This window comes from Budorcas taxicolor, chromosome 15, assembly GCF_023091745.1.
Source record: "Budorcas taxicolor isolate Tak-1 chromosome 15, Takin1.1, whole genome shotgun sequence".
Classification (NCBI taxonomy): domain Eukaryota; kingdom Metazoa; phylum Chordata; class Mammalia; order Artiodactyla; family Bovidae; genus Budorcas; species Budorcas taxicolor.
Genome location: NC_068924.1, coordinates 17,343,479 through 17,359,270, shown reverse-complemented (window position 1 = coordinate 17,359,270; position 15,792 = coordinate 17,343,479). Strand labels below are relative to the sequence as shown.

The 15,792-nt window shown below is 42.1% G+C and overlaps 1 protein-coding gene across 1 annotated transcript in view; it reads left to right on the top strand.

Moving 5' to 3' along the window:
• Positions 1-3,149: 3,149 nt before the first annotated feature.
• Positions 3,150-15,792, top strand: part of LOC128060627 (protein NPAT) — a 51,795-nt gene continuing 39,152 nt past the window's right edge. Inside the window, exons 1-2 of the mRNA XM_052653010.1 lie at positions 3,150-3,186; positions 15,234-15,352. Of these exons, the coding sequence (XP_052508970.1) occupies positions 3,150-3,186; positions 15,234-15,352 (156 nt within the window). The remainder of the gene's footprint in view (positions 3,187-15,233; positions 15,353-15,792) is intronic.

Here is a 15,792-nt window from a genome sequence, read left to right as displayed (position 1 = left end):
AATAATACTGGAGTGGGTTGCCATTTCCTTCTCAATGCATGAAAGTGAGAAGTGAAAGTGAAGTCGCTCAGTCCGTTACATTGCTAAAAGGCTTAATTAGATTGACCCCAAGCTATAGTCTGCCTAGTCAAGGCTATGGTTTTCCCAGCTGTCATGCACGGATGTGGGAGTTGGACTGTAAAGAAAGCTGAGTGCTGAAGAATTGATGCTTTTCAACTGTGGTGTTGGAGAAGACTCTTGAGAGCCCCTTGGACTGCAAGGAGATCCAACCAGTCCATCCTAAAGCAGATCAGTCCTGGGTGTTCATTGGAGGGACTGATGTTGAAGCTGAAACTCCAATACTTTGGCCACCAGATGTAGAGAGCTGACTCCTTTGAAAAGACCCTGATGCTGGGAAAGATTGAAGGCAGGAAGAGAAGGGGACAACAGAGGATCAGATGGTTGGATGGCATCACCAACACAATGGACATGGGTTTGGGTGGACTCCGGGAGTTGGTGATGGACAGGGAGGCCTGGTGTGCTGCAGTCCATGGGGTCGCAAAGAGTCAGATACGACTGAGCAACTGAACTGAACTGAACTGAAGCTATAGCCATTTAACAACTAAGTCAGATGACCTGGGCACATACCATGCTATACCTAATGCAAGTTCTTGACTTAAATTCTTACTTATAATCTTACTAACAACTGCTAGCTATAGTATATTCTATGTCACCTGTTTCAGAAACTTGTTTCTTGTGTTACCAAATCAATGACTAAGCCTATGATAAAATGCTGATATGCAGTTCCATATGAGATCAACTATTTTAATAATGTAACTCTAGACATGGGAAGAAGTAACAGAAGGGAATATTTTCCTGGACCAAGAGGCCAGTAAAACATGGATGGTCCAGAGACTTTTACTACTCACAAGGCCTGGTCTAGTAACAGTACACTGAGTGACCTATCAATGGAATCTTCACTAGACTTGGGAATGAGCCTTCCCCGCATTGTGGGACACAGTGGCCATGAAATGCCTCCAAAACATGGTCAAAAATGTGGCTATGAAGGGGCCCTGCTGACTGGACATTGGTAACTGCCAGCTGCCTTTACAAAAATTAAATCATGACCACTGCAAGCTGCTGAGCTTCAACAGCCCCTAAAAGTTCAGGGTAGAGATCAGAAATAAGGCACTCTGTCTTCTGGGAAAAACTGGAAGAACAAGCCTTCAGAAAGTCAGATGTTTTCAGGTCAAGATTTTTATGAGCCCCAATTCTTGCATTCTCTCATACCCAGAGAAACACTAACGTTACAGACCAATGTCTGGTCTTGGTTCTCCTGGTGAGCCCCTCAGCAGTTTTTCTACTTCTATTAAGCTTTGGGCCATGTTTTTTTTTTAACTTTCTTGTTAAGTTTGTTTCTTCTAGAATACAACAAATAAATCTCCAAATAGTAATACGACTAGAATATCCCCCAGCCAACACCCAGACAATGCTGGAACAAGCTGCCTTATCATTTTGTGAACTCTCATCTCCCTCTGTAAATGCACCCTGGCAGAAAGTGGGCATTGGGACTCAGGACCCCACAATGTCCCTGCCCAGCTTGGAGAAGCCAGAGTGACCTGTGTCCCCATGGCCCAAGACAAGGATAAGGTAGGTAGACAGGTAGTAATGAGCAGGGTGTTAAGCGGCCAAAGTTTGGCCCATAAATAAAAAGAGGGGGGAATGTGGAGCCCTATACCACGGTCACAGGATAAAAATCTCTGGAACTGACCAAGCCCCATAGCAACTGTTGCCATGACCCTCTGGATCTAAACCGGCCAGTACCCTAACCCCATAATATGTAAGATACCCACCCTACTATCCACCCTATAGCATCCTAACCAATCATCTAACGCCAGCATTCCAGTTGGAAGTTTCTCTGTCTTAAGGCTATGGAAATTGGCTGCAAGCCTGCAAAAGCGTTTGGCTCTCCCCTGAAATGGCCAGCTGTTTTAACAGCAGCTCCCACTCTAATAAATTTTATTCTCCTCTCATTCTCGGAGAAAGCAATGGCACCCCACTCCGGTACTCTTGCCTGGAAAATCCCATGGATGAAGGAGCCTGGGAGGCTGCAGTCCATGGGGTGGCTGAGGGTCGGACACGACTGAGCGACTTCACTTTCACTTTCATGCACTGGAGAAGGAAATGGCAACTTACTCCAGTGTTCTTGCCTGGAGAATCCCAGGGACGGGGGAGCCTGGTGGGCTGCCGTCTGTGGGGTCGCACAGAGTCGGACACGACTGAAGCGACTTAGCAGTAGCAGCCTCTCATTCTGCCTCCTGCCTCGAAATTCTTTTCCAACCCCCACACAGACCACGACACTTACCACAGGATAAAATTACCACAGGGAAGGTAGTACAGTCAGCCGACAGTCAGAATTTTGAACTGGAGAGTGATTCCAAAGCCCAAGCTGTTAATCAGGAGACTGCAGTTTAAGCCTCCACAAATTGCTCGCTGATTAAAACTACTAGTTATAAGCGGGGAGAAAAAGATGATTAGTCAAGCCATCTTCTTCAGCGGCCCTACAGTTGGACTCGGCCGAAGCGGAATCTCTGTAAGCGGTGATGTCCGCAGCCTACAAGCCCGCTCAACCTGCCTCCCCCAAGGCCCGAGCCGGCTGTCCAAGCACTATCCCGGCTTTCGGATCAAACCTGGAGTGATCGTGCAGCGTACGTTTCCAAAGGAAGCACTAAGGCTGACTGGCTCCGGGGCACTGTCTGCCCACGCTGGCCAAACACGCACGCTCTACACTCCCAAGAATCGCTTTCCCAAACACAGGGCTCGTCTGAGGGAAACGCGCGTGCGCCCTGTCAGCCAATGGCGTGCGGCCCTGCATCCTCCGCTCGCCCTCTAGCGCCGGCTCTGCCTCTCCGCTCCCGCCTTCCCGCCCCGCCCCCATCCAAATGTGAGGGCGGATGTGACGACAGCTCCAAGTAGAACGTAGGCGGGTTTCTTTTCGGCGCCTTTCTTTCTCCGGCGGAAGCGATTGGCTGGCGGGGAGCGAAAGAGGCGGGACAAGTTGCCGCGAGTTCAGTGCCGCCACTGGAACCGGGAGATGCGGCGCAGGGGCTGTCGCTGTGTTGGTTTTTATCCGAGTCTCGTCTCCTACGGTTCCTTCTGGGGCTTCGATCATGCTGTTACCTTCGGACGTAGCCCGGCTGGTATTGGGTAAGCGCCGGCGCGGGAGGGAGGGGTACTGGATCAGGCTAAGCCGGACGGAAGGACCTTTGGAGCCAGAGGTTTTTCCCAGGGTGGGGAAGCTTTGGGGCTTTGCCTCCCCACCTACAAGTTCAGACTGGCGGTGAATCTTCTTCAGTGGGAGGCTCGGGCAGTTTAAGTTTCTTTATGTGTGAATGCTCCTCTCTTCCGAGACTCTGGCGAGGGGCGGCTGAAGAGAAACTCCGGGTGGAACACCTGAGGCCCGGATTTGGAGGGAAAGTCAGGCCTGCACACTTAATTAGAATCCTGCAGGGGAGTTGCCTACGTGATGGATGGACTGCGTTTTCTTCAACCTTGCGTTCACTTTCCCGTGTCAGAGCTGGGGCCGAATAAGGAAAAATAAAAGACTTCCCCAGCCGCCCAGCCTTAGCGAAGGACCTTCCTGACGGCCTTCTCATAACTTGCCTTTAGAGCGACGAATTTGGAACAAATGAAGTGATCCTGCCTCTCTGTCCCCCCAACCTCCTGCAAGAAGTCGTAGAATGTAGAGGTTTGAAACGCCAATTGCATACTTTTGAGACAGCAGCAATTCCTTTTTTTTTTAATTAGCAAGAGTTTTCACTGGAAATGCCTTCCAGTTGAACGTTTTCTAGTCCTAGTTTTTCCTCAGTTTGAAGAGTGACACTGCCAGTTGTCAGGGTGTATTATCTGTGCAGGAAACGGGTTTTGTTGTTTGTCGCCTGAAAGAATAAAGAGTATTGTATTGCTGGGAATGAGAGCCACATAAAACTCAAAACCGGAGCCAGATTTACAGACATCATATGTGAATGGTTAAATGGTAAACATTTGTTCTAAAACTTCCCTTGGTATCCAAAGGCCATTACTAACATTATTTCACTGTCAGAAAAATCCATTTCTTATTCCCTTTTTAAAGTATTCTGCCCTGTCAAAAAAAAGAAAAAAGTTTTTATGCACAGACTCTTGACAGGCACATTTTGCAGGAAACTTTAGAGGGTAATGGTTCTGCCATCTGTTTTTGGAGAAAATAATCACTTAAATTTAAACTCATATTTTGTTATTGTTTGGTTAACTTTTTGCCCACTTTATCAAAACTGAATATCAACAGTTAACCTACATCGAAGAAGAAAGCTGTCTATCCTGTAATTCTTACATTAATTAGGCTTATTTGTAAACAGATCCAAAGTAGACTTTCACAAAATTCACAATAATACTGACATACTTATTGTGGTAGCTGTCCTGTTTGCTTTGTGGGATGTTTAGCAGCGTCCCTGGCTTCTATCCGTTAGATGCCAGCAGGGACGCAGTTCCTGCCTTCACCCAATTGTGAGAATAAGTGTCCAAATATTGCCAGTATATTTCCTGGAGGGCAAGGACCACTGGCCTTAAGAAAGCAGTACAGTTTTCTAACTGGAATAATTTAAACAAACTTATGAGTATTCTAGACTTCCTCCTCCTTTAAAAATGGATTAAAATTACAGTCATTGTTTCTTATCCTAAAATTCTTATTTGTCATTCACATTCCATTTTTATTGCCACCAGTCCCAACTATGCATCCCATTTCTCCTTTGGACTGTTTTCATAGTTTCTCATATAGTCTTGCAATTCATCTTATTTGTGGTTACAAAAATCTGCCTAAAGTATTCACACTACACCTCCAGTTTTAATAGTTGAAAGAGTTGTGCACTTACCAGAAATTTCAAGTTGTGCAAAAGAATATATACTACCAAAAAAAGCAAATCTCACCAGTCTTGCTTTTTTCACTTAGCATTATCATGTCACCGCGGAGATCTATGAATCACAAAACTTAGTGGCTTAAAAATTAACAGTTTTATTCTTTGCCCATGATTTCTTCTGTCAGTACTCCCTCCCTCTCAGTACTCCTTCAGTCCTTCTCATTGTTGCCCCTTTTGTTCATCATGTTCTTGCAGCAAATCTTTGGTTGCTTAGTATGTTCCAGGCACTGTGCCAATTGCTAAAAATTGAGTTCTCCCCCTTAGAATTTACATAATTAGGTTTTTTACCCTTACCCACACATACCAAAACACTTTCCTAGACCCCCACCTCTTATTTTATCTAATGCTCTATGTTACCGTATCACAAGTCAAATTTATTCAAAGAATAAGCTCTCCTTAGTTACTGTACTTCCTTACTTAACTTTCGTTCTTCAACATACTGCACTGACTTTTGTACCTACTACTCCATTTAAATAGCCTTCTACCTGGCTATATCCAGCTATTGCCTTGCTAGAATTTCTTTAAATATTGTACAGTTAAAAATATATACGTCAAAGTGCCATTTGTTTCTGGGCCACTAGTTTTGGTTTTATGTCATACAAGGTATTCTGCGGACCTGATCCTTCAAGTCTCTTGCCTGATCTCAAGTTCTCAACATATGCCCTATGCCCCAGGCATTCCAAACTACTTGCAGTTTCTGCATATACTCTTGTTACTGTATTTTGTTCCCTCTGCCTACAATGTTTTTCTCCCTCTCTTCCTAGTACACTTGTATTTAAGGTTCAGGTCAATTGTAATCTCAAACTGTTTCCAGCAGGTACAGTTAGTACTTTGTCCTTACAAGCTCTGGTGGCATTGTAGATTACTTGTATCATACTCTTACTTTGTTTTATGGTAGGTGTGTGTTTACTTACTCTTTTTTTTTTAATATAAAATTTAACCATTGTAGCCATTTTTTACAATTCTGTGGCATTAAATACAATCATATTTTTCCGTAACCATCACCATCATTCACTTGTAGAACTTTGCCTTCACAAACCAAAACTTACTTTTTGACCTATTTAGTATTCTTTGTTTGTGCATGCTCACTCATGTCCAACTCTTTGCGACCCCATGGACTATAGCCTGCCAGGTTCCTCTGCCCATGGAATTTTCCAAGCAAGAATACTGGAGTGGGTTGCCATTTGCTACTCCATTCAGTATTCTTATTCTAGAATTAATGTACAGGCTTCCAGAGTTGTGGGAGGCCCCAAACTATCTGTAAAGTTTTAGGTACAGGTGGAGCATTTTTTACAGGTGAAGTATCCAGAACTTTCTTTAGATTTCTAAATAAATTTGTTCCTTTCTGTATGAGTCAGCATCCATTTAGGAAAACTGAAACTAATCTGAGTATTTAGCATGGAGGAATTTCATGAGGGAATTGGTTACACTGGTGAAAAGCTAAGAAAACAAGCAGCTTACACGAGCCAACCTGGAGGGTAGTAAACAGCAGGAAACCACTCTGATATCAGGACAAGTAGAGATGAAACGCAGAGGCTGGTTTCACTGTGTGAAAACTAGAAGGTAGACTTGTCTGATGTGGGAGCGGTAGTAGAGGAAATTCTACGAGGGCAAAGAGGAAATGGGAGGAAAAAACCATTGCTTCCAATAACTGCCCTCCAGTCTCCCACTGGTGCTTCCCATTGATTGAACCCGGTCAGAAGCCAGCTGACATGGAACCCAGGAAATCGTCTGCAGCGGGTTCAGGTTTCCTGTTCTCCAGTACAGAGCAGAGGAAGCAGGAAGAGTAGATTTGAAGGCAAACAACCAGGACCAGCATACCGTGTGAAAGTTGAAGAGCCGCTGGTTCTATTAGCCTTTACATCACTGTATCACTAAGACATAGATATTTAATAAATATTTATAAAGGTGTAGCTGTGATCATGGCCTTCCCCTTTGTTGACTGAATAATATCTGTCACTTATTCAGATTCTATTATTTATTCATAATCATGTCATTGATGACATTTACAACATTTTATGATCCTCATCCCTTCTGTGTTTTCAGTTGTATTTCCAACTGTTCTCCATCATAGATTCTGTGCTTCATTCAAACCAGGCATGTTCTTCAAACATGCTCCATATATGCTTTCCATCAGCTTTGTTGACTCATCTCTTCTTGAAACGTACATAATATTCCCAAAGTCAGTTTGTACTTTCTCTAGCCCCTATAAAATAAGTCTAATTGTCTTACCACCTTTGCTTTTTATTACAGTTATTTGCATATATATCTTCTGGGTCCTTGTAGATTATAGCTTCTTTTGGAGAGATTTTCTTTGTTATTTGTGGATCTAGTAATATAAAGCACTGGAAGTTAAGTCTTAAGATTTTAAGGACTTTCCTGGCATTCCAGCAGCTAAGATTCCACCCTTCCATTGCAGGGAGCACAGTTCCATCCCTGGGCAGGGAACTAAAATCCCACAAGGCACATGGAGGGGTGGTGGGGGTGGGGGAATCTCAAACTACTGATATTTTGAAGAAACTATTACAATATGTAAACGAAATATTTTCAGATAAGGGGATTAGCTCTCTCTTGCTTTCTTCATCTGATGCATCTCTCTTTATCTTTCCCACTCTATAAATAAGAGAGGGCAGAATCTTGGCATCCTAGTTCCTAAAATTCAAAACCCTAGATTTTGCTAGAATTTTGTCTTTCCCTTTTCAATTATGTTTTCCCTTCAGTCTATTTTATTACTCATTACTGGGGCTTCCCAGGTGGCGCTGGTGATAAAGAACATGCCTGCCAATGCAGGAGACAAGAGATGCAGGTTTGATCCCTGGGTGGGGAAGATTCCCTGGAGGAGGGCATGGCAATTTATCTTTTCCTCTGTATAAATAGAGATAAGAGAGGGCACACTCTTGGCATCCAAATTTCGAAAATTCAAAACCCTAGATATAGCTTGGATTTTGCCTTTTCTTTTTCAGTTATGTTTTCCCTTCAGTCTATTTTGTCATTACCTCCACTGAAAAGCAGGAACAGGACAATATTAAGAAAAAAATTCAAGTTACCTATTTGAACATAGGTCAGTAAGTTTACACAAAAGATGTAGTTATCTTAAACTCTAAATTTTTTTAAAGGAATTTTAAAAAATATTTTGATTGAAGAGTAATTGTTTTTTTTTTTTAATAAAAGATCATTGGTCTCTATTTTGTGTTCTCATTGTAGCATTTTAGATTTCAGATAATTTGTACCCAAAATTTCCCCCATTATTCTGATTGAGAACTGGTACAATCAGGTACTCAAGGATGATAAATAAGCTTTTTGTAGGAATGTAAATGTAAAAATAAATGAGCATAAAGCAGTCAACTGTCACTTTAACGTTATTTTGGAACTTTCTGGACAAAAGTAAACCAGAATACATCAAGCCTGAAATGGGTATTCTGTAGTCCAAAGTTGGGCTTTTTTTTTTAAGAGCAGAAGACATATGTCTCAGATACTTCTATTTAAAGATGCATTTTAACTTTTTAAACACTTGTTAAAAGACATTCTAGCTTTTTAACACAGCCTTTACTCAAGTGTAGACTATACAAAACTATAATATGAGAAGCCAAAAACTGAGCTTTGGTGATTCTTTTTTCTGGCCACACTGCTTGCAGGATCTTAGTTGCCCAAACAGGGATTGAACCCCAGACATCATCAGTGAAAGCACAAGAGTTTAACCACTGGACCACCAGGGAATTCCCGCCATATTTTCTAGAAATGTTAACTGTATATCATTACATTGAGTCTTGGGCCGTGTTTCTCAAACCTCATTTTTCTATTTTCCCTGATTACCCCTTGCGTGAAATTTTAGTGTTAGAAATTCAGTATCAGTTCAGTCGCTCAGTTGTGTCCCACTCTGCGACCCCATGGACTGCAGCACACCAGGCTTCCCAGTCTGTCACCAACTCCTGGAGCTTAGTCAAACTAACGTCCATCAAGTTGGTGATGCCATCCAACCATCTCATCCTCTGTTGTCCCGTTCTCCTGCCTTCAATCGTTCCCAGCATCTGGGTCTTTTCAAATGAATCAGCTCTTTGCATAAGGTGGCCAAAGTATTGGGGTTTCAGCTTTAGCATCAGTCCTTCCAATGAATATTCAGGACTGATTTCCTTTAGGATGGACTGGTTTGATCTCCTTGAAGTCCAAGGGGCTTTCAAGAGTCTTCTCCAACACCATAGTTCAAAAGCATCAATTTAGTGCTCAGCTTTCTTTATGGTCTGACTCTCACATCCATACATGACTACTAGAGAAACCATAGCTTTGACTAGGTGGACCTTTGTCGGCAAAGAAATGTCTCTGCTTTTTAATATGCTATCTAGGTTGGTCATAACTTTCCTTCCAATGAGTAAGCATCTTTTAATTTCATGGCTGCAGTCACCATCTGCAGTGATTTTGGAGCTCAAGAAAATAAAGTCTGCCACTGTTTTCCATTGTTTCCCCATCTATTTGCCATGAAGTGTTGGGACCGGATGCCATGATCTTAGTTTTCTGAATGTTGTGTTTTAAGCCAAGTTACAAATAGACTGTTTATATGTTGTATGTATACCTGTGATTTATGCATAAAAGACATAGTTTATTCATTCTCTTTCCTCCCCACTACCAGTTGTCACCCCCTGGGGGCTGTGTCACTGTTTTTGAGAATACTTGGTCTAGAGAAAAGCAAATCTACTTTAAGGAATTAGATTTAATGCCATTACCTATTGTTACCTCCGAACCGACCAAGAGAGCAAGTCCACCACAGTAATGCAAAAACAAGAAGGGAGTTTATCTCTAGCGCGCTAGGGCTCAAGTCTCATCCCACACAAGGGAATCCGACAAGAGCCCCAAACAAAGGAGTATGGCGGCTTATATACAGGCAGTTCTTTGTCTCAGTTACAGGAATAGCTGGCGTTACATGATTGGCCAGGCAGGATGAGCGCATATCCTGTCTCTTTTTGGTAAACATGACTCAAGTCCTAGAGACCGTTGTTTGGTCCCTAACACCTATTACAAGCCCCAAGTGATTACCAGTGTATCTGGGGTGATGAGTACTTTTAAAACTTTCTACCATAAAAAGAAACAGTTTGGGTTCTTCAATTTAAATGTTGAAGCATATAAAGAAAAAGTGCTGACTGCCCTGTTTCCATGATGACTCTAGTGGTCTCTAGGCTATAGTGGTCTAAATTTCTGTAGTGGACTATAGTGGTCTAACTTCTAAATTCATGAAATCCTAGTGGTGGCTGACTTCAGTTCAGTTCAGTCGCTCAGTCGTGTCCGACTCTTTGCAACCCCATGAATCGCAGCACACCAGGCCTCCCTGTCCATCACCAACTCCCGGAGTTCACTCAGACTCACATCCATTGAGTACGTGAAGCCATCCAGCCATCTCATCCTTGGTCGTGTCCTTCTCCTCCTGCCCCCAACCCCTCCCAGCATCAGAGTCTTTTCCAATGAGTCAACTCTTCGCATGAGGTGGCCAAAGTACTGGAGCTTCAGCGTCAGCATCATTCCTTCCAAAGAAATCTCAGGGTTGATCTCCTTCAGAATGGACTGGTTGGATCTCCTTGGAGTCCAAGGGACTCTCGAGTCTTCGCCAACACCACAATTCAAAAGCATCAATTCTTCAGCGCTCAGCCTTCTTCACAGTCCAACTCTCACATCCACACATGACCACTGGAAAAACCATAGCCTTGACTAGACGGACCTTAGTCGGCAAAGTAATGTCTCTGCTTTTGAATATACTATCTAGGTTGGTCATAACTTTTCTTCCAAGGAGTAAGCGTCTTTTAATTTCATGGCTTGCAGTCACCATCTGCAGTGATTTTGGAGCCCCCAAAAATAAAGTCTGACACTGTTTCCATTGTTTCCCCATCCATTTCCCATGAAGTGATTGGATCGGATGCCATGATCTTCGTTTTCTGAATGTTGAGCTTTAAGCCAGCTTTTTCGCTCTCCTCTTTCACTTTCATCAAGAGGCTTTTTAGCTCCTCTTCACTTTCTGCCATAAGGGTGGTGTCATCTGCATATCTGAGGTTATTGATATTTCTCCCAGCAATCTTGATTCCAGCTTGTGTTTCTTCCAGTCCAGCGTTTCTCATGATGTACTCTGCATAGAAGTTAAATAAGCAGGGTGACAATATACAGCCTTGATGTACTCCTTTTCCTATTTGGAACCAGTCTGTTGTTCCATGTCCAGTTCTAACGGTTGCTTCCTGACCTGCATATAGGTTTCTCAAGAGGCAGGTCAGGTGGTCTGGAATTCCCATCTGTTTCAGAATTTTCCACAGTTGATTGTGATCCACACAGTCAAAGGCTTTGGCATATTCAATAAAGCAGAAGTAGATGTTTTTCTTGAACTCTCTTGCTTTTTTGATGATCCAGCAGATGTTGGCAATTTCATCTCTGGTTCCTCTGCCTTTTCTAAAACCAGCTTGAACATCAGGGAGTTCGTGGTTCACGTATTGCTGAAGCCTGGCTTGGAGAATTTTGAGCATTACTTTACTAGCGTGTAAGATGAGTGCAATTGTGCGGTAGTTTGAGCATTCTTTGGCATTGCCTTTCTTTGGGGTTGGAATGAAAACTGACCTTTTCCAGTCCTGTGGCCACTGCTGAGTTTTCCAGATTTGCTGGCATATTGAGTGCAGCACTTTCACAGCATCATCTTTCAGGATTTGAAACAGCTCAACTGGAATTCCATCACCTCCACTAGCTTTAACTTATTCCAAATAATGTGACTGTCAGAAAGCCAATCATAAAAACTGATTTCAGCTGGCTATAGTTTTATAAGGGTTTATATTGGATTGTTTATTTGTGAAAAATGAAAAAAAAAAAAAAAGGGGGGAAATAGCCATCATTGATCCACCTAATTTCACATCAAAGGTGATTTTATATTTTCAGTGATGGGGATATTGAAATTGTAGTATCTGAAATAAAAGTTTTCTTCTTAGTGTTTTCTCACACTCCAAACGACAGTGTCTTTTTTATGTTTCTTTCTTCTATAGCGTTAATTAACAAGAGTTTGGAAAACTGATTGATCAGCAGTGAGTACAAAATGGTGCATGCTATTTTGTACTTAATTTTTTCCTCCTAACATTTCTCTCTTTTCCTACAATATGCATGTATGTGTGTGTGTGTTTGTATCACTCAGTTGTGTCCGACTCTTAGTGACCCCATGGACTGTAGCCCACCAGGCTCCTCTGTCCATGGGATTCTCCAGGCAAGAGTACTGGAGTGGGTTGCCATTTCCTCCAGGAGATCTTCCCAACCCAGGGATCAAACCCTGGTCTCCTGTGTCTCCTGCAATGCAGTGGATTCTTTACCGCTGAGCCACTGGTGAATGGGTACCAGCATCCCAGCCAGCGCATATGTGTGTGTGCTTAGTAATGTCTGACTCTTTTCAACCTCATGGACTATAGGGCCCCAGGCTCTTCTGTCCATGGAATTTTCCAGGCAAAAATACTAGAGTGGGTTGCCATTTCCTTCTCCCTAAAACGGGACGATTTCCTTGCCCTTTTCTTTTTTTAATGCTCATATATAATAACTTTGCAGGCCTTCTCAACTTTTTGACTGGTAGGGCCTGGTTAAAGATACTATTCCAGGTAAATTTTATAATTTTAAAGTTGGGAAAGACTTTAGTAATAATTGCCTTGTATGCATGCATGCTGAGTCACTTTAGTTGATCCGACTGTGTGACTATGGACTGTAGCCTGCCAGGCTCCTGTGTCCATGAGATTCTCCAGGCAAGAATAGTGGGGTAGGTTCCCATGTTCTCCTGCAGGGCATCTTCCCAACCCAGGGATTGAACTTGTGTCTCTTATGTCTCCTGGATTGGCAGGCAGGTTCTTTACCATTATCGCCACCTGGGAAGCCCCAAAACTGGCTTAGTAGTTATTAACTATTATACTAACACTGAGGTAAATATATTATAAAGGGAATCTAGTATCTTGTAATAGGAGTATGGTATATAGAGAATTCAAAGAAAAAATTCTCTGAGGAAGTGATAATTACTTCAGTAGACCTGAAGAATGAGTTGGAATTAGCTAGGCTAAGAAAGAACATCCCCAGTGGCTCAGCTGTAAAGGACTTGACTGCTATGCAGGAGATGTAGCAGGAGCTGTGGGTTCAATTCCTGAGTTAGAAATATCCCCTGGAGGAGGGCATGGCAACCCACTTCAGTATTCTTGCCTCGTAAATCCTATGCACAGTTCATGGGGTTGCAAAAGAGTCGACACAACTTAGCAAGTAAAAAAAACAATGACATCAGCCTCTCCCTTTGGAGTTTCCCTGGTGGCTCAGATGGTAAAGAATCTGCCTACAATGAAGGAAAAGTGAAAGTGAAGTCGCTCAGCCATGTCCGACTCTTTGGGACCCCATGGACTATATCCTACCAGTCTCCTCTGTCCATGGAATTTTCCAGGCAAGAGTACTGGAGTGGGTTGCCATTTCCTTCTCCAGGGGCTCTTCCCGATGCAGGGATTGAACCCGGGTCTCCTGCACTGCAGGCAGACGCTTTACCCTCTAAGCCACCAGGGAAACCTAGCTTCATTCCCTGGGTCAAAAAGATCTCTTGGAGGAGGAAATGATTACCCACTACAGTACTCTTCAGCTTCCCTGTGGCTCAAATGGTAAAAAAATTTCCCTGCAATGCAGGAGACCTGGGTTTGATCCCTGGGTTGGGAAGAATCCCTGGAGAAGGGAACAAATACCCACTCCATTATTCTTGACTGGAGAATTCCATGGACAGAGGAGCCTAATGGGCTGTAGCCCATGGGGTTGCAAAGAGTCAGACACAACTGAGCGACTAACATTCACACACAAGCTAAGAAAAGATAAGCTGCCCAAGCAAAGGCCATAGTACATACAGTGTTCTTGAAATAAGAGCATTCATATACTGAAAAGATGTTCAACATTGCTACACTAATTATTAAGAAACAACAAAACTATAATAAAGTACCTTCTCACACACTTTTCAAAATGGCCATTATTAATAAGTTTCACAAACAACAAATGCTGGAGAAGGTGTGGAAAAAAGGGAACCCTCCTACACAGTTGGTGGAAATGTAGGTCACTGCAGCCACTATGGAAAACAGTATGGAGTTTCCTCAAAAAACTAAAAATACGATTGCCATATGATCTAGAAACCCTACTCCTGGGCATATATCCAGACAAAATGGTAATTCAAAAAGATAACATACGCTTATGTTTATAGCAGCACATTCACAACAGCCAAGACATGGAAACAACCTACATGTCCACTGACAGATGACTGGTGGTACATATATACAGAGGAATGCTGCTCAGTCATAAAAAAGATGAAATGCTGTTTGCAGCAGCATGACTGGACTTGGAGATTATCGTATTAAGTGAGTCTGTTTAGGTGATGGCCATTATAAAAGGCATGAAATGCTCTCTCTCCGTGGTTTTTATTTGTATTTCCTAATGGCTAGTGATGTTTAGCATCATTTCACATATCAGTTGACCTTTCCCTTTTCTTCGGAGAAATGTCTCTTCAGGTCTGTCACCCACTTTTTAACTGGATAATTCGTGTTTTTTTGCTCTTGAATTGTACTGAGTTCTTTATTTTGGTTATGAATACTTTATCAGGTATATGCAAATATTTTTTTCCCATTCTGTCGGTTGTTTTTTCATTTTGTTGATGGTTTCTTTTGCTGTGCAGAAGCTTTTTAATTTGATATTTTCCAGCTTGTTCATTTTATGTTTTGTTACTTGTGCATTAGGTGTCAAATCCAGATAATCATTGCCAAGACCCATATCAGGGAGCTTTTTCCTATATTCTTCTAGGAGTTTCATGCTTTCAGGTCTTAGGTTTAAGTCTTTAGTCCCTTTCAAGTTACTTTTCGTGAGTGTTGTAAGACAGGAGTCTAGTTTCACTCCTTTACATGTGAATATACAGTTTTCAGTTTTCCTAGCACCATTCATTGAAGAGATGGTCTTTTCTCCATTAAGTATTCTTGGCTCTCTTGTCAAATTTAGTTGACCATATATGCTGGGGATTATTTTTAGACTCTCAATTCTGTTCCCTGGTCTATTTTTATGCCAGTACCATACTAAATACTCTATTTATTATGACTTTATAGCCTATTAACTAGAGTTTTTCTTTTAAACAGCTATTTTATAAACGCTGCTTTGTACTGCAGCACAATTTGGTGTTTCCGGTAAGGCTGCAGAATTCCATAATGTTCATCTGAAGTTGCATCGCTGATACGAAATTGCTATAGTGTTTAAAACAGCAGTTTTCAGAATTTACTGACGTTACTGAATTGCATTTTATTTTTCATTTAGGATACTTACAACAGGAGAACCTTACTTCTACCTGCCAGGCTTTTATTTTGGAAAGTTCAGACTTAAAAGAATATGCAGAACACTGTACAGATGAAGGTTTTATCCCAGCCTGCTTACTGGTGAGTCATTCGTTCCTTAAGGAAGTATTTCATCATTGACCAACATAAGACACTATAAGCACCGCCTCAACAAACATTATTGACCATAGGATTTTTGCAGAAACTAACGCCTTTGGCCAGCGATTTGTTATGTAAGTCAGTATTGAAACACTCCTGTCAGTAGTGTTCAGGTAACAAAATACATATTAATATGAGTCTGATTGATATTGTGTTAAAAACCAGCTCATTAGCAAAAATCAAAATGGGCAGAAATTTGGTAGTTTGTATTCATGCGTAAGTGGGAAGACCCAAAGAAGACTAGCTCTTCTTTTCACACATATAAATAAAGCTGGGAAGTGAATTACAACTTTGATTTTGAGAATCAATTTTAAAGTGACACTCTCACTTTCACAACTGTTTGTCCTGGGGCTTACTTGTTTATTGCCTGTTATGGGATAAAT